Below are 24591 nucleotides of genomic sequence, written 5' to 3'. Positions count from 1 at the left end.
TGAGTTCAATTCCATTTCGTTTGCTAAAAAGTAGACAAATTGCCGTGTCCGATTACGAAAGCGAAAAGGTCACGAAAAACGTGATCAACATCTACTTTCGTAAGTTTTTTTTTCAGATCTACCAGCGGAATACAAACTTTAGCTATAGATCCAATTTTCTTCAATTTAGTTTTAGTTTTCTCGAAAAAGTGTCGATGATATAGTTCTTGAAATTCAGAGAGCTTTAAGCCCATATATTTTTAACTTTAAATTTCTAAAATTGAAGTTTTTTCATCAATTAAATCACTTTTTCCCTTGCATTCATAGACGCTACGCTTTTTCAACTCTGTTGGCTATGTTTGTGTGAATGAAATTTTGTCAATCATGTTAGTTCAAAAAAAAATTGAAAAATTAGCAGTTTTGTCTGCGCTTCTTCATTTTATTAACGCTTATCCATGTCTCCCACTTCCAGATGTCACAACAATAATCATGACGTGTCTTTGATACAAGGAGTTCAATGGTTTGATTCTCATCAAATCTGATATTGTTTCAATATGATAGATACCATTTTCAATTCCCAATCTTTTTGAGTTAATCGAGTAAAAATATCCACGCTGGGCTTAGTGCCATCCCAATCTTGGGAGTGGGCAGAACAAAATTAGAAACTTGTCAATTTTCAATTCATGAACGGAGAGAATTTGAATTAATTTGATTCTTATTTTTTTAAGGTTGTGACGAAGACTATTGAGAATAAACAGGATGCTGTTGATTATTTGACGTGGACATTCATATACAGGAGGATGACTCAAAATCCCAACTACTACAACTTGCAAGGTATTTTGAACCAAAATGTTCTCTTGTTTGATAGTATTGGCCAAACTGTGAATTATTTACTTAGGCTGTTTTTAAGTGTCGACGATTGTAGTTCAGACTCTTATGTAGGTCGTGATGATTTTTTTTTTTTGTTTTTTAAGTTCAGGTTCATTTTCTTTGTTAAAAGGAAGGCAAACTCGACTATCGAACAGCGAAAGTGTAAAGATCACTAAAACTTGATCGACTTCGTACTTCGAAAATGAAATTTAATTATTAGATTTCCTGGCGATTTTTTTTTTATATATAATTATCCAGTTTTTTCACATTTGGTTAGTTTTATCAAAAAAATGTCAATCATAAGTTGTTCCAGAAATTCAAAGAGCTGTAAAGAATATATTTTTTCTTGGAAATTATTCGAAAATGAAATTTTTCAAAAAAAACAAGTCAGTAGTTTTTTTCTGTTTACTGGCGTTCATGGACACTTTTCAACTCTGTTGGCTATGTTTCAATGTGAAGATGATAGAAATTCGTGTAAAGCCAATGGCGGAGTAGGGAGGCACAATTTGCTGGGAGGCTAACCTTTGCATTCATTTTCTCGACCCTAGTAGCGTATCCATTTTATGACCAATACGAAAGTTTTTCAGAAGGCATCATAGACGCCAATAAAGGCTTAGGTGAGGTATTGCGCGTATAAGTAAATTTTTATCCGGTTTTTGAACCCTCAGCTTAGTTCGATGTGTCAGATTAGTTGCTTATTATTTAAAATTGTTGTTTTGTTGCCTCTAGGTACGACCCATCGACATCTGTCGGAACATATGTCAGAATTGGTGGAGACGACCCTCAGTGACCTCCAACAGTCTAAGGTAACAAGAGTATCAATGATTCTGCTTGCTAATTTTCAAAGTGTATGGTATATTTAACTTCATCCTGTGCAATTTTTTTGTTGAACAAAAAGTTCTTTCGATTAATTCTCGACGCTTAAAATCAAAAAGTCCTTAGAAGTTAAGTAAATTTAATTAAATGATAGTTGAAAATAAAACTACAATTTATGTATGAATATGGAAATAAAAGCTTTGAAAAATTGATTTGATTTCGAACAATAAACGTAGGCTAGTTGGATGGAAAAGATATTGAGCCTTATCTTCACTACCATTTGACATTCGATTTGTTGAAACTGATTAAACTTCATATTGTGTGCTTTGTTTGCTTGTGGTTCTTGAAATTAAATTGGACCTAGTTAGCAATCCCGTCCTAATGGGTTCTAATAAGTGTTTTCGCTCTCAACTAATAATAACACAAAGGCTGGTTATGTTCAATTCACGGAACCCATCCATCGCCTTATTGTAACTGCAAAATAGATTGAAACTATAGCCAAAAAACTATTTGGCGAAATCACCCTTTGACAGTAAGTGATGACTGTTTGTTAGCTGGAGGAGGCACGGGCAGTGAATTATCTAAACAGTTGTTGCTAATTGAAATTAACTTCTTGTAAATCAACATACGATGTATAGGATAAGTTCAGAGTAAAATTGGCAGAGGGTAAATATGAACGCATATGAAGATGGCACAGAACATAGACTGAATTGGAATAGAGCTAAGTATCCTGTCGCCATAAACATACCTTCATTGCATAATGGGCTGTTATTACATAATGGATTGTTGTGTGTAGTGTATTGACATAGTGGGTGGGATGGACGTCACCCCCCTCAATCTGGGCATGATAGCAGCCTACTACTACATAAACTACACCACCATAGAACTGTTCAGCATGAGTCTGACGAACAAGACCAAAGTGAAGGGCCTCATCGACATCATCTGCAATGCGGCAGAGTTCGATGTCATTCCTATCAGACACAAGGAGGACAATTTATTACGACAGGTACATATCAGAAAATGTTGACGTCTCAAATAATATACATGTCATACTGTATAATCGCTAGTTTGTCTGGGCTTACTTATTGCGTATTTTGAATCAGAGATTGTCCGGAATGAAAACTCACGTAATGCATTCTGCAAAAAAACACGCTGTGACATGTAAATGTATTGCGGTGTCACGTTTGGAAGAGAGGAGAATTTCTGAATATATAAATGGTCATTTTAAGAATTGTTTTTACTTTTTAAGCTACTTCTTGGGTGTTTCTTTTTGCTTATGTTTGCGAACTCCAGCTTCTGTGTTATTTTTGGTGCCTGATTTTGAGTGGATTACAGTTTTTTAAATGAATTCAGACAAACACTAAGTTCTTACCCACTTTAAGCTCATCAACAAAAATGATCAGCTATCACGAAGACTATTGTTGATTGAATCGAATTTTAATTTTGATTTGGAAAGAGTTTTGAAAATAGTTTTGACCAAGTTTTTATACATTAATGCCGAAAAGCTGAGCTGAACCTGCTGTTTCAGCTATAACTGCTCTTGATTTCAGGCTGATATCTTTACTTTTGCGATCAGTTTAGTGTGTTATTACGAACCTTCTTTTTTTTCTAACCTAACTCGCTTATTTCGAAATTGCATAGCATCTGTTCTCTGATTTTATTGTGGCTAGTGTTTGGCGTGTATTAAGCTTCCGTGGTTGAGTGGTTAGTGTGTGAGACTTTTAATCTCTAGGTCTCAGTTTCAAATCTCAGATGTAGCCGAATTTTTTTTTGCTTATTCGAGGCTCATTTATAATTTTTATTATTGCACGTTATAGAGCTTTTTTTCGTTTTCTCGCTTCGCCTCTGTGTAAAAAATATTTAAAAGAAAGATACACGGAATACGCAAAAGTGACCAATACCTCTGGAAACAATTTGTATTACATATTTTTGTCTGGTTTTAGTTGATACAACACATTCCCTACAAGCCAGATAAGTCGGTGAAATTTGCAGACCCACACGTGAAAGCCTCACTTCTCCTCCAAGCTCATCTGTCTAGGATTCAACTGAGTCCAGAACTGCAGGCAGATACCAACGACATTCTAACACACTCCATCAGACTCATTCAGGTATGATCAGCGAACTGCAGTTACCGATTGATGAAATATGTTGTTTCTTTTACACTCCCCTAATTGGTTTTTTGAGACTTTGAAATCTGAATCATAATACTTGAATCTGATATGTTGAAACTAATTACTGCGAAAAGAAATCTCCAAAATTAAATTCAAATAGAACAGTACATTTAATGTGTAGATAATGGCCGTACAACAGAAAAAGCTCGTTGAAATAATCCTATCGATAGTTTAGCCATCACTGTTTGTTATTGTACGAAAAGATTTTTATAGAGCCTAAAATAGAGTAAAAAGCAGTTAATAAGCAAAACTTGAAGTTAAGGAAGTTTTTAAATTTCATTTCCACACTTGAAATATTCCCTAATTGTTTCAGACTTTTAGTTATTTCGTGATAAATCACTTTACCAATCCTAACCTAACGAGAATTTGATTTGACTGTTCAATTTTTTATATTTTATTTCAACAGTTTTCTTGTGTGTTTGCGGAATCATGAATAGCTCCAATGAAATGACATAGTAAATTGCGAAAGTGAAGTTGAACTCAAAATTTTGAAAATCCGCCAAAATTCAATGTCAGTTGAACAATTGATTTTGTACGTTCCAGTTTACACAAAGAACGCTTGTCTTGAAAATAGGTGTTCCCATCCATTTGATTGATTTTCTATAAGGTTCACTGAAGAGCAACAAAAGGACTTCGGAAATTTTTATCAAACGTGAAGCCATGACAATGTCTTTAGAGTCTGTTTGTGTGAGTTCGTTGCATTTTTCTGTGCTGGTTCCGCAAGATTTATTGCGAGTTTGACCTGCGAAAATTTCAAATGCAAGAAAGATATTATGGATAGATCAGTTGAAGATTAGATGGTACTTGCTCGAAGGGATGAATTTTTCTTCAATAATCAATTTCCATGAATTTATTTGCGAAATCAGAGTGAACTTCAATAATTCAAATATCAAATTGGAAGAATCTGAGCTGCTAGATGAAAAATATGCTTTGTCCATCTAGAAGCAAAAACTTTTGCAAAGGCTTTCTTAAAGCAAAATCTTATTTTGCAAAGGACTTAGAGCAAATATCTGGATTTTTGTTATCTGTGCAGAGGTATAGAGCGAGTTTATCCTTGTTCAAACAGGATAATCCGAAAAGAAATCAAATGTACTTTTAGTTTGAAAAAAAAGAATTCCAATAGAAAAGATGGAATTCTGTTTAGGCCTGTGTTGACGTGTTGAGTTCGAGTGGTTACCTGTCTCCGGCGTTGGCGGCCATGGAGCTGGCACAGATGGTGACTCAGGCCATTTGGAACAGAGACCCATACCTCAAACAGCTGCCACACTTCAACGCAGACATCATCACTCAATGCAAAGACAAAGTAGGTGTTGGGGATTAAAACGTTTTTTTTTATGAGAGAACAGAACAGACCAGCATTCGTCAGATCAATAGTGGACGATAGTGACCTGGTTGAGGGTCAACGAACGGATTAAAGACACTCATTTGCGTCTCGTATTGATAGCGTTGGCGCTCAGCGTTTTTCATTTGTAAGAGAACGAAGCGATTTCTTTATTAAAGGTCTTGATGTTTTTTTTTCAGGAAAAACTTTAAAAGTCTGTCCGCTCTTAAGTTTAATTTTTCGCGGATTGACTTTTGATATCTTTTTAAGTTCGGCTCATTTCCATTGTTAAAAGGAAGGCAAACTCCACTTTTGAACATTTAAAGTAAAAAGCTCACGAAAAATGTGAATGACTTCTTGCTTCAAAAAGTACCACTCATAAACAGTATTTGAAATTCAAATAAATGATGTATTTCTTTTTTCGTAACTTGAAAAATATTCAAAAATTGTCAATCAATTTTTTGGTTTCCTTTTTTTCTACACTTTTCCAACTGATTGTCGGCTATGTTAGTGGGTCTGACATATGATTCTTGTGAAGTTCATGTGACATTATGAGGAAAGCGTGGAAGTAGTTGAAATGTTGAAAAAAAAGGTGAAAGACTTTTTCCCGTTCGATCCCGTTTTCTTCAAAGAAAGTGCTTCGAAGAGATAAATGTTTTGTTCTTACTGGAATTTTGAAAGTTTTCGTAAACGAAAACAGTCTTCTTTTTCGAACTACTTGAGTTCATCGACACTTTTCCAACTGTCTTTTGGCCATGTTTTTTTTTGTAGTTCCCTCTCATTGAATCAAATAGCATTGATTCTTTCACAAGCGACTCCGGTGCTATAAAAGGCCACCTATTCCAACCAACTTAGCGCGATTCTTGCAAAGGTTCACTAAACAGTTTTCATCGCGGTATGTCCATGAAAGCCAACATTGAAGAACAATCGATGACGAAGAGATTGGACTTCAATTTTTTCCCTAATTAGAGAACTTAGAGCATAGAAGTTTATAGGTCGAGCGTGACCTTTCCTTTCGAATGAGGAAATTTGATTTTTTGACCGGGTCGGAGTTTTCCTTATGTTTTTGAATGTTAATGAGCGGAATGATTTATTTCCTTATTAGGCTTTGTTCTTGCTAAGAAAAGTCATAAAAACCGCTCATGCTCAAATTTCATTTATTTTTTCGTTTTGGCTATCAATATTTCGCGATTTCAATTTCAAAGAGCTTTAGGGCCATTTTTAGAGTCGCTGAACGTAATTTAGGCTCTGAAATATGTCGTGATGGTTTTCTTTATCCTTTTTTTCAGGGAAGGTCTTAAAAATTGTTCAGACGCAAATGTACTTTTTCGCGGTTTGACTTTGATTTCTTTTTATATTCAGTTCATTTTCTTTGTTAAAAGGAAAGTAAGTTCCACTATCGAACAGCCAAAATCTTACGATCACGAAAAAGTGATCGACTTCTATTTTCGGATCTGGAGTTTTATAATCGAATTTCCCAGCGAAATAAAAGTTTTACCTTTGATCCAGTTTTCTTAAATAAGGTAGTGTAGCAAAGCGTAGTGTATTTTTACGAAGATTTTTTTTCTAATCTAGTCGCAAATAAAAGTTAGTATATTTCAATTTAATGGTTTTTAAGCTTATTTAAGCATAGATAGTTCAGATGCATGTGTTGTTGTTTTGTTTTTGGCTAGTTTTAAGTCTGTTAGAAAAAAAAGCTATTAAGAAAATTGGATTTTTTGTTTTTTTTTTGCAATGCTTTTGGAAATTTTTCGCTCGTTTCGCAGAAATTTCATTTTTCCTCAAAAATTACCCAGCCTTTTTTTTCACTAGCGAGCTTGCGAGCCTTAGTGTATTTCAAGGGCCCTTCTTTTTTCTAACCTAACTCGCAATTAAAAGTGTTCACTGAAAGTGTTCACGTATCTGGAAGTTGCACTGTAGCCTTGGAATTTGGATAGCATCTGTTCTCTGCTTTATTTGTGACTATGACTAGTGTTTGTCATTAATTAAGCGGCCGTGGCTGAGTGATTAGTGCGTGAAGCTCTTGTATTCCAGCTGGCAGTTGGTCGTAGGTTTGAATTTGAGACTTTTTCTCATCGCTCTTTATAGCGCTGCTGTTTGTCATGTTCTCAGTAGTGTTTGCGAAGCGCTGCAAGGATTTTGTCCAAAAGTTGTACCAATTGACAAACCGACTGCTTTTTCATGTGCCTGCATAATTCGCTAGTCTCTTTTCATTTGACCCTACGGTCTAAGGCCTTCGAAAGTTTTAGTAGGCCGATTTTTGACCTATTTGCTTTGAATTTTTTCATTTTCTCAAATATTAAATGCACTAATCAGAGATGAAGGTTTTAGTCAAAAGAAAAAATCATGGGGATCTCCCTCTTCTCAAGTGGTTATTTCCTAATTTTGGTAGAAAAAAAATATGGCCTCAAACAAGCTGATTTTTTTTTACACTTTAGTTAATTTTCAAAACTTCTGAAATTAACCTGCCAAGTCAGAGATTGAGGGTTTAACCGAAAGAGAAAAAATTATAGAAATCTGTCCGGAGCAAGCGGCCATGTCCTGCATTTTGAAAAATATATATGTGTCCTGAAACAAGGTCCAATTTTTGAAATTTGACCGTTTTTTGGTAACTTCTTTTCTTCAAATTCTGAGGTTGATAGCTGCTAATTCTGAGGTTGATAAGCTGCTAATTCTGAGGTTGATAGTTCATTTAAATTATTTTGGCGTTTAGATTTTCCCTGCGTGATCTGTTTCTCCTTATTTTTTTTATAGAAAAAACTAGATGCACTTCGGGAAAATCCATTTTTTGCACTTTAACCGTTTTTTAAAGAAATTTTATCACAATTCTCGAAAACTGCTTAATCTCATATTAACAGTTGAATCTTACAATCAAGGCGTGGTTATCTTCCCTGAATAAGAGTATGTTCCCATGCTTTAGCAGAGAAGAATTTATGGGTTTAGGAAAAGTTAAATTTTTCATTTTTTGATTGTCTTTTGGGAATCTTTCACTTTTTTGAAAACTACCCAGCCAAATATGAGTTAAAGAATTCAATTGATAGAGCAAGCAGAAGTTTTTTACTTTAAACAAGCAGCTAATTCCCTACTTGAGCAGAGAAATAACTAAGATTTTGCGTAACGTCCATTTTTTTTGCAATTTTGAAAGTTACGTATCAGCACAATATATGATTAAAATTATTAAAACAGGTACTTCTAGCATTAGCTGGGCCACTAGTTAACTTCTAAGTGACCGTGTCGCAGTTGCGAGGACGTGAGTGGCACTCCTAATCATTAGGTCGGAGATATGTGGTGATTTTTTTCAGGAAAGGTCCTAAAAGATTTCATTTCAATTTTTTTTTTCGCGGTTTGACTTTTGAAGTTCAGTTCATTTCCTTTGTTGAAAGGAAGGAAAACTCTATTGTTGAACAACAAACGTGTAAAAATAAAGAAAACGTGATCGATTACTACTATCGAAAAACTATTTTAATTATCGAATTTCCTAGCTAATTAAAAGTTTCACCCATTGATCCAGTTTTCTCGAATTGTATTAATTTGGTCAAAAAAGTGTCAGTCAAAAATTGTTCGGGAAATTCAAAGAACTTTAACGCCATCTTGTTTTAAGATTCGATGAACGTAGTTCGGACTCTTATATAGGTCGCAATAATTTCTTTTTCGTTTTTTTTTCAGGAAAAGTTTTCAGGCTTAGTTTTGAGGTTTGACTTTTGTTTCCTTTTTTAAGTTAAGTTCATATCCGTTGTTAAAAGGAAAACAGACTCATCTATTGAACTGCAAAAGTGTTAAGGTCACAAAAAGTGATTGACTGCTGATTTCGAAAGTAGAGTTTAGTTTTCACATTCCGCAGTGGAATTAAAACTACCTTTTGATCCAGTTTTCTCAAATTGAGTTATTTTAATATTTAAAAAAATAATTAAAACTTCAATTATAAATTGTTCTAATAATTCAAAGAGCTTTAAAGAGGGAAAATTGAGATTTTTTCAAAGAACAAGTCATTATTGACTCTTTCCAACTGTCTGTTGGCTATGTTTTGTTCTGGAAAAAATTCATCCATGGAAAAATTCATCCTAGAAAAACCCAGGACTTCTACAGTATGAGGCGTTTTTGTTAGTATAGCTTAAGCAAAATTGTTGGCAATATCCTTTTCAGTCAATGAGTCTGGACGAAATTATTTTACCTGAAACGTCGGATTTAATTTTCTCACAGGTTTCTCTAAGTAAAAACTATATCAAAAAATCTAATATGTCTAAAATGCTGTTTTGTGACCGATAAAACTTTTCAAGGCTTCAGTATTGCCCACAAGTTGGAATTAATTATAAAATCAAAGTAGCGGTGTTTTCAATTTAGGGCGTAGAAAGTGTGTTTGATGTTATGGACCTGGAAGATGAAGTTCGAGACCAGCTGTTATCTTCTCTCTCTGAACGACAGATGGCAGACGTGGCCCGATTCGTGAACAGATACCCAAACATAGAGCTGACTCACGAATTGGCCAATGATGCGAACAGTATCCATCCTGGCAGTAGAGTGCAGCTGAATGTGAATTTGGAGAGAGAGGAAGAGGTGGTAGGACCTGTGATTGCGCCATTCTTCCCACAGGTGAGAAAGTCTATTGATTTTTTGATAAAATTGAGAAAATTCTATTGAGTTTTTCTTGTTATCATGCGTTTTTCACTTTCCTTAGTTACTTAAGTTTTGATAAATTTATATTTTTGTGCTTCGATTTTCAATTTTAAAGCGCCTTTAAACTCATTTGCTATATGGAAGGAAAATCACGCTCTCCAATAACAAAAGTGAAAATGGTGATATATTGTTTTTTGAAATTCGGAAGGCGAAAAATATTCGGTATTTTACAGTCATAAAATGAACCGATAAAAGCTATTTGTTTCAAACAACATTACAATAATTAAAAACTCCATCCGAAACTTTTCAACTCAATATATCTTTTGCATAATTTGGCCTTGAGCTTACCAATTTATTACATGCAAAGTTAGTCTGGATGGCTCTAGTTTTTATGTTTACACTTGCGAGATGTAGCGAGCGTAGTTTAATAGTACGACCATGATTTGTTTCCCAGCCTAAGTCGCAAATATTGGTGCCATTTTTGAGGCACCTTTACGGGTTTTTGATAGCATGTGCTTTAATAATCGATTAGTAATAAATTAACACAGTTGATGCATTTTTAATTCATCAAATGAACCAAAAAAGCATAAAAAATGTATCTATTTGTATTTGGTGCCACTTTAGCTCCACAGCATTTGCAGTTTTTTTCAGTATGCTTGAATCCGTAGCAGGAAAAGCTTTAATTTCCAGGGCTTATTTATATTTAGCAGCTGATTTTTGTTGTTGTCTGGCTTGTTTTTGCGAATCGCAGCTTCGCCTTTGTATTAATTATTATCAATTTCGATTTTCGTGATTCAAAATAATTGATATCTTTTATGGCATTTTTTTCGGTCCAATTGGTGCCTGCTTCAGTATTGTTGACTTAGTTACCGCTGCGTAATTTTTGTTTCGATACGAATGCAACACTGGCAGTTGTCTGAATTGGTAAGCTAAAACGATCTTATGCAAATAATAAAAAAAAATAGTCTTTTTTGTTATTTCAAAATTATTTGGGCTCAGCGGCTTTTGTCTCACTTTCTGACGGCATGGTTGCCATGCTTTGTTTGTGTTGAATCACAAACAGTGCGAAGCTCCTGTTCACCTTTGTTTGAAGTGTGAATCTTTTTGTCAACCAAGATTAAAGGTATCTAAAGAGTGAAAGTGTTTAGAAACGAGAAGAAGGGTGGTGGGTGGTGATTGGAGACCCGAAAAAGAACTCTCTCATCTCGATCAAAAGAGTGACCCTATCGCAGAAGGCAAAAGTGAAGCTAGATTTCGTAGCCCCTTCCGCTGGACAGTACAACTATACAATATACTTCATGAGTGATGCGTACATGGGGTGTGATCAGGAGTATAAGTTCACGATTGACGTGAGACACTCGGGAGGTCAAGGACACAGATCGGATTCGGACTAGAACGAAGAGGTCTTTTGGAAAACTGAGAGAATGTGAAAACATCCGAATGCTGTTTTTTGCCTCAATTTTTTTCCACGAAACTATTCACGTTTTATTTAGTTTCGAAAATGAGGACATCCGATTTTTTATAAAGAGCTTAAATCAATAAAGATTGCAGCGCAGCTTAAAAAGTGATATCTTTTTTCTTCGAAATAGATGTAGATGTAATTTTCTGCTACACTAAGACTAACTAATCCAATTCGCTTATTTTATTCAAGTTATTTACTTTAATCGAATCTGTCGTTTACTCCGACTAAACGTTTATTTTTGGCCACATTGAAATTTTTGACATTGAGATCCAATATGAGCCAGATCTTTTGAAACTCGGTTAAAAAATTAGAATCAAGGTTGCTCGAAAAGATAGCATATAGTCCAATTGTTATATCTTTAAAAACATTAGAATCGAGAATGTTGGTTGCCAACTTCGCAGATGTGTTTTTCGCTATTCCACTGAATAAAATTGAATTGGATTTAAGTGGCACACCTTTGCTGTTAATGATTTTTGACGGGAATTTGAAGTAGCAGCAATTGGATGTTTTGACTATTTCAAGGAAGCATCGCATCTCTTGTCGATAGAATTTCGATGCCATGCTTCGAATCACGGAGAATCATTAAGTGCAATGGAATGATCAAAAACTAAATGGAGTTAAACTCTTTCCAGAATTAATCATAACGCTGTGAAACTATTTCATGGCTGAAGATTATATTTGAAAAAAAAAACAATTTTCGATATTCGATTGTTGATTGATGCGAGAAAATAAAGACCTATGGGTTCTTCATAAAGCCACCGGACAAAATATTAGTTTCATTAGTTAAATGCGAACAGAAAGCAGGTTTCGGTTGCTTAATGGTTTTTATGCTGTATTCCTAGTGTTGTTGATTGAATGTCTTATGTTGTTTTTGATGCTGTACTTATTCTGTTAGATAATAAAACGTTTAAATATAAAATTTTTGAAACAACAAAATAGATAGAACCGATACGAAATTAAAATTTAAATATGTCTATAGATTTTTAATTACAAGTATCTCTAAATAGCAACTGATAAGTAATGAAATAATGAGTGTTAAAATTGGAATTGGAGAAATTTTGATTGAAGATGATAGGCAAGTTTTGTCCCAAAAATCTTCGGGAAGTTCACGCCAACTCGAGGTATCCTGAAAAGCTCTTCCCGGATTCCCATCAACGTGAATCGACTGAAGATGAGGTATCTGGCAAAATTGACCCGGAACGTTGTCTAAAGAGTTTCTGCCCAAATCAAACTCCTGCAATGCTTTAAGTCGTGAATAGTCACCTAAAAGAGAAACTCTGAAAACTTTCAAATAGATCTCTTCAAACTAAGTTCACTTGAGTAACTACAAAGAATTTTTACGGATGAAAACATTTCTATCACTTCATTAACTTTTTGATCCGACCAATGAAACTGGGCAGGAACTTTGTATTCGTGTGTTTGTTTTTTCATTATTTTCTACGCACCATGGGGTACCACAAATAATCAAGGAAAAAAAATGAAGGATGTATCATTTTAAAGCCCTTACAGTCGTGATTCGAAAGACAAAAAAAAACATTTAAGTTCCCAGCCTCAAGAAAAACTGCTATGAAAATTTTGGTTTTTCATCTTAACTCGAGCGAGCAGGAGTATTTATGTCGTTTACAATAGCATGTTTATGCTTAATTCTAGTAACTATGCCTATTTTAAGCCCTTTAAACTAATTTTAAGAAAACTAACTAAGTTTTTCGAGTTTTAAGCGCCATTTTGAGAACCAAAACAGTTCAAAATCCAAGTGAAGATAAAAAAATTTTAAATTTTTTAAATTACTTTTTGATTTTTTACACATTTTTGTCCCATTTGCCTTCTTTACTACGACTGTTAAAAATGCTTAACTATAGCTTTCAGTCCCATCCTTTCATCACACCTAGTCCAAAAAGCTTTAATTTGAAAGAAAACTATTTTGTAGTTTTTTAAAGAGTGGTCAGAATACTGTTCTGCTTGCACAGGAATATGCGATCCTTGTTTATTTTATTACTATTCGGCTAACATCTGCTGTCTCACCGAACTTTTTCAAAGTATGTTTTTAAAATATATTTTGCATTTGGGAACATTGTGAAGTTTGCGGAAATTTGCTAACCCTTAAAAAATATTTTCAGTAAGTTTTGGAAAAGTTTTGTTGATTAGAAAAAATTATCAGATTATGTCTTGACTAATCTTCCATGATTTTATTCAGCCCAAGATGAGGAAAAAATGAAAATTTTTTTAAGTTTTGATTGCTGTCTCGATAAAAACATTAGAAAACACTTATGTTTAATTGGACTATTTTTTCTCAAATCTACATGGCAAGTTTTTTGGTTTATTGTTTTGCTATATTATATGTGAATAGTTCATCAGAAAATTGAAATAAATGCTGATGAATGTAGGAAAATTAACTGCTTTGATGATACCTGTTGAAAAATATTGATGCATTGAGCCCCAAATTAAAAGTAATTTTGCCGGTTATCATTTTCCGAAAATTTAAATGGGCTTTAAATGAGATTTAAAAATTAAGTTGACTAATTTGGGACTAATAGTGCGCACTGTTCCTCAGTTGTCGGTTAAATTTTGAGTAAAGGGCGAATAAATCCGGTTCTACTACACCAAAAACTGGTCATTTTATACATAAGGCGTGTGTTTGTCTTAAATTTATCAACTAAAGTAAACTTGAAAAAAAATTGATGTTTTCTTTTAAATTGAGCGAGTGTTTTCAGTAGGTTGATGTATTTTTTGGGGGCAGTACAACAGTGCCGAAGTAAAACAGGGCCGAAAAAAAAAATTTGTTTAACAGAGCCAAAAATTTGAACAAATTTCAACGTATTAAGTGCGGCAATCAAAAATTAAAATGCGATTGTAACAATCTTAAAGTGACACTTTGAGAATTTGAGCAAGAAAATTTGCCACTTGGACGTTTTATCGTCAAAATAATTGTTTAATTTGCAGTTGCAGACATTTTGGAACCAAAATTGGAGTGAATTTCTTTGTTAATTAGCGTTAGTAGTTTGCCGCTCTTTTGAGAATGCGTTTAAAATATTCTGAAACTTTTCCGACTTTTTCGGCACTGTTGTACTTCAGCACTGTTGAACGCCCCTCTCTTTTTCATTTTGTTTCTGTTTGCGAACAGTATCTTCTCTTTCGATATATAATAGCACTGTGGCTCAGCGGTGAACGGTGTGAGATTAATTTCGTTTTTTTTAACTAGTCTTTTTGACGGAATTTTTTATATCATTCAAAAATTAATGTTACCTTGAGTTTAAATTTCAAAGGATATTTTATCTGTGATCATTTTTGTAAGGTTATCGAGGTTTAAAGATTGCCATTTTGGTCGATTTGGACAATTAATATTTGGCGCTATTAACGCGTAAGCGGAGATTTAATCCATCTTAGAAATCGTTTCAAATTGGTTGAACGAAACTTATTTGCCATACGTTTTTTGTCCTTTTGAACTTTGCCCTTTTGAACTTTATATGACGTGTGGGGGAATGATTTTCACAGAAAAATTCCCAAATTTTAGAAGAAAAAAATTCATTTTATTTTATTACATCAGTTTTTCATGTTATTTTATCTATTTTAGATTTAACTTGCTCAAAATTGGACTAGAAATGTGAAAGCGGTTTTTCTTCTCTGAAATATCACTCAACCTATTCTTTAAATTAGGGATGCTATCTTTATTCGCTTCTGAAATTGATAAGTTTGAATACCTTTAAATGATGAAGAATGAAGCTTGTTGTTACTCAAATCAATGCTCGTGAACTTGGATAAGCTGTTCAGACTCTCTTCGTCTATTGATGAAATTCTATTGGATGACAAATCGAGTCGCAACTGGCCCGAACTCGACCCCTTGACTTGTAGTCCTTTGAAAGCGTCGTGATTAATTTTTGATATTTCGTTGTTGGCGAAACTGATTTCGGTAGTGCCTTTGAAGATGCAACCGTCTTCGAGGGTAGGAAGAGAAGTTATTCGTCGGTTTTCACAATTTATAGTTGTTGTTGTGCAATCGCAATTGAACTTTTTCAGGGATGGAACTTCGCACGGGGAACATTTTTTGTCGTTTGGGACGAAAATATTGGCGACAACTTGAATAACCGTAAATACGTCGACCATGATCGTTTTGATTGAGTTTCGTACTTTGTTACTATTCAGGGATCAACCCATTTAACTAGAATTTCACGTTTTTTGAATAATCGAACCCGTGTAAATTTAGTTCTTTAACTTTCTATTGTTGAATCCTAAACATAAGCTACTTGAATGAGCGGGTCTAGGATTTTCTCGAGGGGGCAGATGTTCAAAACAATTTCGAAAAGTTTTTCGATTTTTTTTATAGTTCGGCCAAATTTATTTTCTGAGCTCCCCCAAATCACTATAAAGAACCTATTTTGACCACATTTTCTGCGCCACAGGCAAATTTTTCAAAAAAACGACCAAAAAAAGCGTTTTGGGCACTTTTTGGAAAATTTTGACCGCAAAAACGCTTTTTTCGGCGCACGTTTCCCTCTCAAATTTAGTATAAGCTCTTTTTCCTCCCCCCCCCCCCACCTCACACGAGCTTCAATATATTGGTATACCGAGTGGATTTACGAGGTTGAGTATGAGGACCAAATATGTTTGTCGTGGCCTTATTAGTCTGCATGTAAATTTTCATAACAATCAGACAATATGAACAACAAATTTACATGTAAAAATTTGCAGGTGGGGGGGGGGAGGAAAAAGAGCCTTAGTATATATTGGCGCCAAAGGCGCCATTAAAAAAATACGGGTCCGTCAGCCAAAAATGGAGATCTTAAAATAGTACAAAAATTTGAGTCGGCAATGGGGTCGAATCCTTGGTGGGAGGGGGCGTCCCCCCTTTATCCTAAATCTGCTGGCGAACTTGAGCATTACATTTGAGCTCTAAATTAAAACGGCCATGAATGAGCTTTTTGAACTCCTAGGTGCAGTGCAGTCTAAATTTCAAAAATAAAATCGGATGATAAAATAGATTAAATATTTTCACCTAGTTTCTAAAACAATTTGCGAAGTTAAGATCATCGAAGTAAACATTTATAGAAATTAATTGATAACAATAATAACAATTAAGAAAGTCAAGTTCACAGTTGACGTGCTTTTAAGTTAAAATCCAAAAGTGTTGCTTGAAATCAGGACTAAAGGCTATGTTGTGATCGACTGCGGCATTTTGTGAAGTACGGTGGGTGGATAAAAGTTATTAAAAGCGGATGGTATTACCTGTTCGAAATCAAAAAGCGAGGCTGGGATTAGAACCGATTCTGAAAACAGTAATACTTATTTCAGTCAAACCATTCCTCTAACCGGACAGATTAGCATAACAAGCTGGGAGAGGAGAGAAAGGCATGGATAATACCGCTTCTAAGCTAGATTGTTTGGTGCAAAATGAAAACTATCAGGGTGGTATGTACGCCCCAAACCTCAAAATACACCTTAAACCACTAAACACATCAAAAAAAAATCAAGCGACCTACCATCAGTAGCTAATTTAGCGTCCCCCTCATGATTTCGACTAATTGACCGCCACAATGACCACAAAGCCCTACACTTCCTTAGATACTTTTTATGACATTAATTTTTGTCAGTTCAATACTAAAACTGCTCTAAAGTTGCGTTAGGCGTCAATATATACTAGCTTTAAGGGTGAACGCTCGTTGAAAAAAAAAATTCATTGTTTTGGTCAAAACTCCAAAAACTTGGCAGAGTTTTTTTTTTTTTTAAAAACTTGCCTGCATCATAGGGGTCCCGGTTCTATAATGTTCGCGGAGAGCTGAGAAAATCAAATGTTGACCAACTTCGTTTTTTTTTTGAAATTTCACTCCCTCGAGAAAATCCTAAGTTTGCGCCTACCATCATGAACTTTTATTGAAACCAATCATCCATGAAATTAAGGACCTGATGAGCTCCAAACATGCATTATTCAAAAAGCATAACAAAACTGAACAAGACTGCTCGTATCAGAGAGAAGCCCTGAATGTTCCGACTACCGTTTAAGGTTTATGAAGCAGCAGTAATAACATAAAAAAATTAAATGAACTAAAATAAAATGAAATTTTTTTTTCAAAAATTTGAAATTGTTCATGAAAATCATCCCCCCACACGCCATATAAAGTACAAAAAGCTAGATTTCTTTCCTTGTAACAAATCAATTATGGCAAACAAGCTTCGTTCAAACAATTTGGAAGGATTTCTAGGTCGGTTTAAATCTCCGCTTACGCGTTAATAGCGCGAATTATATCGCGCGCTAATTGTCCCAAATTGGTCAAAATGGCCAAAATGGCAATCGTTAAACCCTCATAACTTTACGAAAAATAATCACAGGTGAAATATCTTTTCAAATTTAAGCTCAGGACAACAATACCTTTTGAATGATATAAAAAAGTTCCGTAAAAAATGGCTAGTTAAAAAGTCGAAATTTGTCTGAAGAAAAAAAACCCACCCTGAGCACAAATATTCCGTTACTTTCGTATCGAAAGTCGGAACAAAAACTTATTTTTTTAAAGGCAAAAAAAGAAAACAATTTATTTTCCATTTTCAGGTTAACTTCTATACAACTTTTTGATTTCGTATTGGTAAATTACTACATCAAGCTTTAGTGTGAAAAATTATTGAAACGGTTTACGCTCTCTACTCGCTTGCTTCACTCGCTAAATTAAAAAAAAAATTAAGAAAAAAATTCTAAACTGAAAAAAAAACTCGATTACAAATCTTTCAGAGGTCGTAACACCAGAGGTCGGAACAGCAAAGGTCGGAACACCAGAGGTCTGAACACCATGTCAGAGGTCGGAACACCATTTACATTGCACCAAGTAATTTTTTGTTGTTACTTTTTGTTATGATTCATCAAAATGTGCTTTTTATGGCACACTAACCAAATCGGTTGAGCTAAGCGGATAGTTTTTGCTCGAAGAAGGCTTCCCATTTAATTTCTTCAAGAACACTCAGAAAAAGTGTTCCGATGTTTATGGTCTAATTTTGATTTACTGACCTGTTTAAATTCCTACACTTGGATGCTGGGAGTCGAATGTAAGAAAAAGATTAATCCTTGTCATAGCTTGTAAAACAAGTGTACGGCGGGCGTAAATTCGATTGTATTTTCTAAAATGCACCAAATTTTTACACTGTTTATGCAAACGTACCAAGCCTAGGAGGATAAAATATTGAAGTATTGATGGAAAATAAAGGCTAACTTTGACACATTCCACCGTGGTGTTTGCCCAGTTATACTTGAAAATTTCATCCTAAGAAAAATCATACAAAATGAGGGAGGGGCAAAAAGAGTAAATTTAGAGTGGGGTTAAATTTAGAGGTGCAACGCGCAATCAGCGTTTTTTGCCGCTACCTTTCTTATGAAGTGGTGAAAAAGATGCAATAATTGCGAATGTTTCTGAACTTAAGGGAGGGAGGGAACAATTTTGAAAAAGGAGCGAGGAATTAATTATTTCGGTGTTTTTTGGAACGGAGAAAATTGTAAGTGACATAGAGCATCCTTTGTGTTCACAGCAGGCGTCTTGAAGAGACGACATTTTCTGCTAGAGACCAAATAGTGTCATGAAAGACAAAATTAACTGGGAAACGAACAAAGCAAGCCAATTAACGCGGTGGGAAAACAAGATCTTATACCATTTAGCCCCTTCTTTTTCCTCGAGGCAATTTTTTGAAAATGGGATGCGTAGACAAGGTTTGACTCTCTGCTAAACACTAAGATCACCACAGGAGTTTCTTAGCGTCCCGAAAAGGAAAAAAAATCTCAAAAATTGAGGAAAATTGGAAAGTCACGGAAATTAATTTCCCTCATTTTACCCGTTTAAGGATATCCCGTTTCTTCAGTTACCTTCGAAAAAAGCACCCCTTACCCCTCCAAAGACCCTTAATTCCCCCGTTACGTTGGACTAATTTCCGACTTGCGGTGCAATAACTCTCAAGTTAACAGCGTTACCTGTTAGGAGGGGAAACAGACAGGCTTAATTAGTACTCAAATCAGCGTAAAAGGCTGCTTTGGATCTCAAATCAAGAGAAATCAACTTCAAAATTGATTAAATGTATTCATAAAAACAAGGCTTCAGAATTTTGAAGATTTATAAGAAAATGCGATTTTATATATTCAGACTAGCTCAGCTTGAAAACTGACAAGAGAGCTTTTTACAAAACTTGATAGAAACTGTTAATAAATTGTGAATGGAATAAAATGTGATTTTGTTGGAAAGGAAACATTTTTTTTAGTTGGAATAAACTACCATTTTGCGTTTTTGTTGCCTTTTTCAATATATTTTATTGAAGTGAAACGAATTAAATTGAATTTTTTGTGGCTTTTGGAAATGCCCCAAGATTTTTGAACAAAGAAATGCGTTCCGCTTTTAAACATAAATGATAATTTTTGAAAGCAAATTGTCATTAAAGATAAAACGACAGCCTTATAAAAATAAAATAAAAGCAATTTGGAAAAAATTCCATCGATACAAAAACACAGTTTGCTCAATTAAATATTCATCATTTTACAATCAGCATAAGAGTATAATGGATCTGAAATTTTTTAAAGCATCGCAGATGGGAACACTTTTAGAAACCCGATGAAAAAAACTATTTTCGTAAGTCCTAATCAAGAGTTGGTTCATTTTATCAAGGTATCAAATAACGAAGTTATAAAATATTAAAACTCAATTATACGTACTTCTAAAAGTGACGTATAAGAGTTGCCGGAAATTTGCTTTTATTTCTTTTTAGTCAGCTAGACTTCAGTTTTTCCTAGGCATGAGACTTTTTGCCGTGCAGGAAACACTAAAACTAACTTTACCTATAATGACGGATCAAAATTTTACGACTTTTTATTCCAGAATTTGTAATCTGACTTTCTTACCTTTAAATGGTTAAATTAAGACTATAGAGTTTGAGCTTAACAAGAAACAGAAAACCGAAAGCAGTATTGGTTATTGTAATCATCAGAGGCAAAATCAGTCTAGAAATTAAATGCGTCCGGTGGTTATTGTGGAAATTTCCTTCCCAAGTTTACCCTGTGATCTAGCGTGATTATAGCCCAGGTAAACCTCGCAAGGTGTTGAAAGTATAAAATAGCGACGATAACGCCAATACTAATACTTTAATCAATATCCGCAAATGCCGCTATGTAATATTACACCGGGGAACGTCCCGTGAATTCTAATTTGGAGCGCGTGAGTTCTTTGAAGAGTTCAGTTTACCAACGTGAACCAACAACAACTTACCACCGTTAAAATGCTGCACACAGTGATCCAATTAGGCCAATGATTTGCAATAAAAATGTGTAATTTATTATGGTCTTAAATGACAACTGTTATTGGTTCTGATCCATACGGAGTGCAAAACGAAATGGACAGTAACTTGAAATAACAAGTGAAGATAAATGTTCAAGGTAAACTGAAACCACAAAAGATCTTCATAACAATCGACCTGATTTTAATAAGAAGTGACTTAATTTCGTGTTTCTTGGCTTATTTTCTGCTTATTTTAAAATCAACTGGGCTCCTTTTTGGCCCATTTTCTGGCTTTTACTCCTGGTAGCTCTTACCCCTTTAATGCTTCCCCAAAATTAATTGATTGTTGATAGATAATCCTTCATGCAATAAATGCAATTTGGACTGTTCTCGGGGCCCAAATCCCGCGAGGATGAGGGCTGAAGATTAAGTGGGAAAATTAGGAATAAATCACAAGATCCCAGGGGGAACCAAAGAAAGCGCCAAAATAGAATCAAGTAGAATTGGAAACTAAATCGAAATTGGGGATTCAAAATGACCTGCGTCCACACAATTTTCACGTTCTTTGGCCGTTTTATTATTATTTTTTTGAAAAGTGCGATTAAAGGAAAATTTTCATAATTGAATGAAATATTGGATCTGTATTTTAGTTTAATGGCGTTTTCAATCATCTGAGAAAAGATAAAAAAGAACTGAGTCATTCATTTTGCTCCAGATTAAAGTTTTTCATTTACGACTTATAAAAATTATTTAATGAAATTGAGTTTTTTTAGCACAGCATGGTTAAATTGAAAATATAATTTGACTTGCAAAAATTTTTTGATTTGACTTCAAAAAGTCAAAAACAATAGTTTACGTTAGGTTAAAAAAGAAACCAAAAAATGGAAATTGAAGATTGTTAAGAACTTGGCAAGTTTTTAATTCCGGATCGGAGTTGAACAATTGCAATGTGAGCGCGTGTTTTAAAGAGTGTTTTTGAAGGCACTTCAAGTAAAGTTGGCGATCTGTTATCAATTTCAGCAAAGCACTTTTCAGACCAAGTCTTGATAACAATACTTTGCTATAGAATCCTGGCGCCAACATACAATACGCGCAGCCATCCAGCCATCTCCGCTTTTCAGCCACGATCGGACGGAGATAATGAAAAAATTGAAAAAGCATTTAAGCTAAGTACAAAAAATACACATAAGCGGTAAATTTTTACAGTTTAGTTTTGAACTTGAGTTTAGTGGCATCTTAGCGCCAAAAAGTCCCTCTCTTGGCCAAGGATTGCATTTTTTAGCATCCCGAGGGAGGAGGCGACATATATTAAGGCAAGAAAAAACATAAAATGAACAACATAAATAAAAGAAAAAATAAATCATCAAGTGGCATACTTATTGTTTGTTTTGCTGTTTTAATTTGGTAAACAAAAAATTCTCTGGGAACCATTTGTTTGCAATGCAGTCTGACTTATAATACTAGATGTTGTGCAAGTTTGACATTATATCATCGGAAAATAAAGAAAAAACAGCATTTCAGCGAGGAAAATATTCGAAAAACTATTTTGAAAACCATTTTTCCACGAGGCAAGGAACCAATATGCGAGTTGTTATTTACCTATAGCTGTCAATGTGCGTTTACCCCTGCTTAAGAACTACCTGGTATTTTTATGGTTTTTGAATTTCTGAGCCTCACCCACTGGCAACATGCCCGGATCAGGGCGGTCCCTCAAACCACCGATCTTTTGAAAGATAGGCGGAGACAATAGCCGCTTCTCCATCATCCATTCAAATTTAAACAAAAATGCTCATATTTAAGCAAGCCTAATCAAGACTGCTCGCAAAACCCTGAATTTTCCGCCTGCATTTTAAATTGAACAGAGCTTTGTTCACATTATAGAAGTTGATGAATTACAAAACAGAGAAAAACTTCAGAATGTTTTCTAAAGATTTGGTAAAAATCATCCTCTACACTTTAAGTAAAATACAAAAGATAAATCTTTCACATTGGGAACTAAAAAAAGGATTAAAAACTTAGCCTCAATTCAATTTGAAACAATTTCTATGACGGATCAAATCTGCACTTACGCGCTGAAGGCAAAAATCGCGGGTGAATTGTTCCAAATTGGTCAAATTGGCCTTCTTCAACCCTCGTTACTTTACAGAGAAAATTCATAGGTGCAAAATATTTATGGGATTTGAATTCAAGACAGCAATAAAAAATTGGTTACAAATTTCTAGATAAAAATCGAAGTTTATTTAGAGAAAAACTCCTGGAGTACAAACTTTAGTCAATTTTTTTTTCAAAAATTGAAACAGTTATAAAAAATGTAAAACACAAGCAAAACAGAAAAAACTCATTTTCTTCTTTTGCCGTGTAGTTTTTTAGCGACATGTTGGAATCGGCGGCATGTTTATTCAGCGACATGTTGGAATCGGCGACAAGTTTGAATTTTGCATTTAAACGTTAAATACTCATTGGGTCCATTGTGCCGTATATTTTGATGAAAAGACAAATAAGAAAAAAGGGAGCCGGTTACTATGCAAGTAGCACAGAATGTTGCGACCATATCCTTACAAAAATACGATTTTTTTTTTCAAATTAGTGTCGTTTTTTCTGCGTGGAGTGGTCGAAAATCTAAACAAAAAAACAAAAAACTTAAGCATAACCGACAATCATATCAAAACAACCCAATCGAAAAACAGTTTCTGCTGAAAAAAAAACGTAAAAAAAAGCGTTCTAAAATTCTAAAAATTTTCGAACCTTTTGTGAAACTTTTTCATGCAAAACGTTTTTGAATTTTGAAGTCTTGATTCTCAAAGTGGCGCTAAAATCTCCAAAAATTAATTTTAATCAAGCATAAATAAATTTTTCCTGTTTAAATTAAGCTTAAATAAGATTTTATAAGCCTGCTCGCTCACATTATTAGCTTGAACCTAGACCAAAAATTAAAAACGTCCATCTGATTTTTCTCTAAACTGAGGAAAATTCTGGAAATTTTTCAATTTTAATTTGAGTCACAGTTGAAAGGGTTATAACATCATAAAAAATTCGACAGATTTTAATGATTTATTGTGGTACCTGGTTCTGCGTAGAAAACAAAAAGAAAAAAAGAAGCAGACTAAAGCAAACCCAAATAAAAATTCCTCCACACTTTTGAAATAGTCGGTACGAAAAGGAGACCGTGAAAAAAATACCGAGCGTTGCGACCATCGTTTCTACCCGAATAGAGAACAAATAAATTTTTCTAGAAATTAAATGACATTTTTGCTTAAGGTTGCAGCTAAAAACCCCAGATTAAGAAGAAAAAAAATTACAAAAACTGAAAATAATTTTTTTGATTTTTTGTTTATTCAATCTATTTTTTCCGTATTCAATCTGTTTACGGTCATCGTCACTTGTGCAATCATTCAATGAAAAGGTCTAAGTCAATTTTGAAAATGAGTTTTTTGAACAGGTAAAAAGTGAAAAAGCGTTATAGTCTTTATATTTTATAACACTATAGCATTTTAGAGTTTAGTAACAAGTGAGCGCGCTGGTAAGAATTTGGTACTGGAACTAAATAAGCTTTTCTAGCTGTCTGGATATTTTTTGGAAAAAAAAACGCTGTTGAGTTACCAATTCCCTGCCACTACTTGATCAGTCGAAGCTACAAAAGAAGTTGACGTTTTGTCGGTTCACTTTGTTGCGATAAATAAAAACGGCCCGCTAAACCCGGACACAAGATTTTTGCAGCTCTCAGTTGACAAAAGTACCTCCTAGAACGGGTTATTATCAGTACTATAAGAAATGAACTATCCTATGTTTAGCAAGATTTGGAAACGGCACAGTTATAATTTGACAAACCATACGAAATTTTTTATTCTCTTTCTAGAATTTTTCACTGTGGAATACCAAAATGTAATTCGAGTTGACCCACTTCTCCTTTTTGCAGATACAAACAACAGAAAAAAGCATAGAAAATAAAGTTATTCATAAATATTTGCATTTTTGGTCGTTCAATGATTGTTTTTGCGTAGTTTTGTCATTGTTATGGCTTAATATTTTGCTGCCATGGCTCAAATCAGCACATTTTGTGCTAGTTGCTCAGCAAGCGGATCTTTTTTTGGATTCTCACTCAAATTCAACTGCTTTATTTTATATAGA

General features: G+C 34.3%; 1 protein-coding gene and 1 long non-coding RNA gene across 5 annotated transcripts in view; one reads left to right on the top strand and one right to left on the bottom strand.

Moving 5' to 3' along the window:
* The window catches only part of LOC134848047 (U5 small nuclear ribonucleoprotein 200 kDa helicase-like), a 77289-nt gene extending 65137 nt beyond the window's left edge, over positions 1–12152 (top strand). For both annotated transcript variants that reach the window (XM_063865381.1, XM_063865382.1), the window contains 8 exons: positions 708–813; positions 1579–1655; positions 2462–2671; positions 3609–3773; positions 4981–5139; positions 9499–9747; positions 10920–11197; positions 11756–12152. In XM_063865381.1, coding sequence (XP_063721451.1) covers positions 708–813; positions 1579–1655; positions 2462–2671; positions 3609–3773; positions 4981–5139; positions 9499–9747; positions 10920–11165 — 1212 coding nt within the window. In that variant the 3' untranslated portion in view covers positions 11166–11197; positions 11756–12152. The remainder of the gene's footprint in view (positions 1–707; positions 814–1578; positions 1656–2461; positions 2672–3608; positions 3774–4980; positions 5140–9498; positions 9748–10919; positions 11198–11755) is intronic.
* On the bottom strand, positions 12140–21580 carry LOC134848048 (uncharacterized). Of its 3 annotated transcripts, XR_010162889.1 has the most exons (4): positions 21339–21580; positions 20455–20659; positions 14932–15459; positions 12140–12496 (listed from the first exon to the last, which is right to left on the bottom strand). It is a non-coding gene; the product is annotated as an uncharacterized LOC134848048 (long non-coding RNA). The 3 variants fall into 3 exon arrangements; XR_010162887.1 differs by lacking the exon at positions 21339–21580 and having other exon boundaries at positions 20455–21121; XR_010162888.1 differs by lacking the exons at positions 20455–20659; positions 21339–21580 and adding an exon at positions 18222–20082.
* Between the last annotated feature and the right edge of the window lie 3011 nt (positions 21581–24591).

This window comes from Symsagittifera roscoffensis, chromosome 6 (assembly GCF_963678635.1).
Source record: "Symsagittifera roscoffensis chromosome 6, txSymRosc1.1, whole genome shotgun sequence".
NCBI classification, from domain to species: Eukaryota; Metazoa; Xenacoelomorpha; order Acoela; family Convolutidae; genus Symsagittifera; species Symsagittifera roscoffensis.
This window is presented reverse-complemented; position numbering and strand designations above follow the sequence as displayed.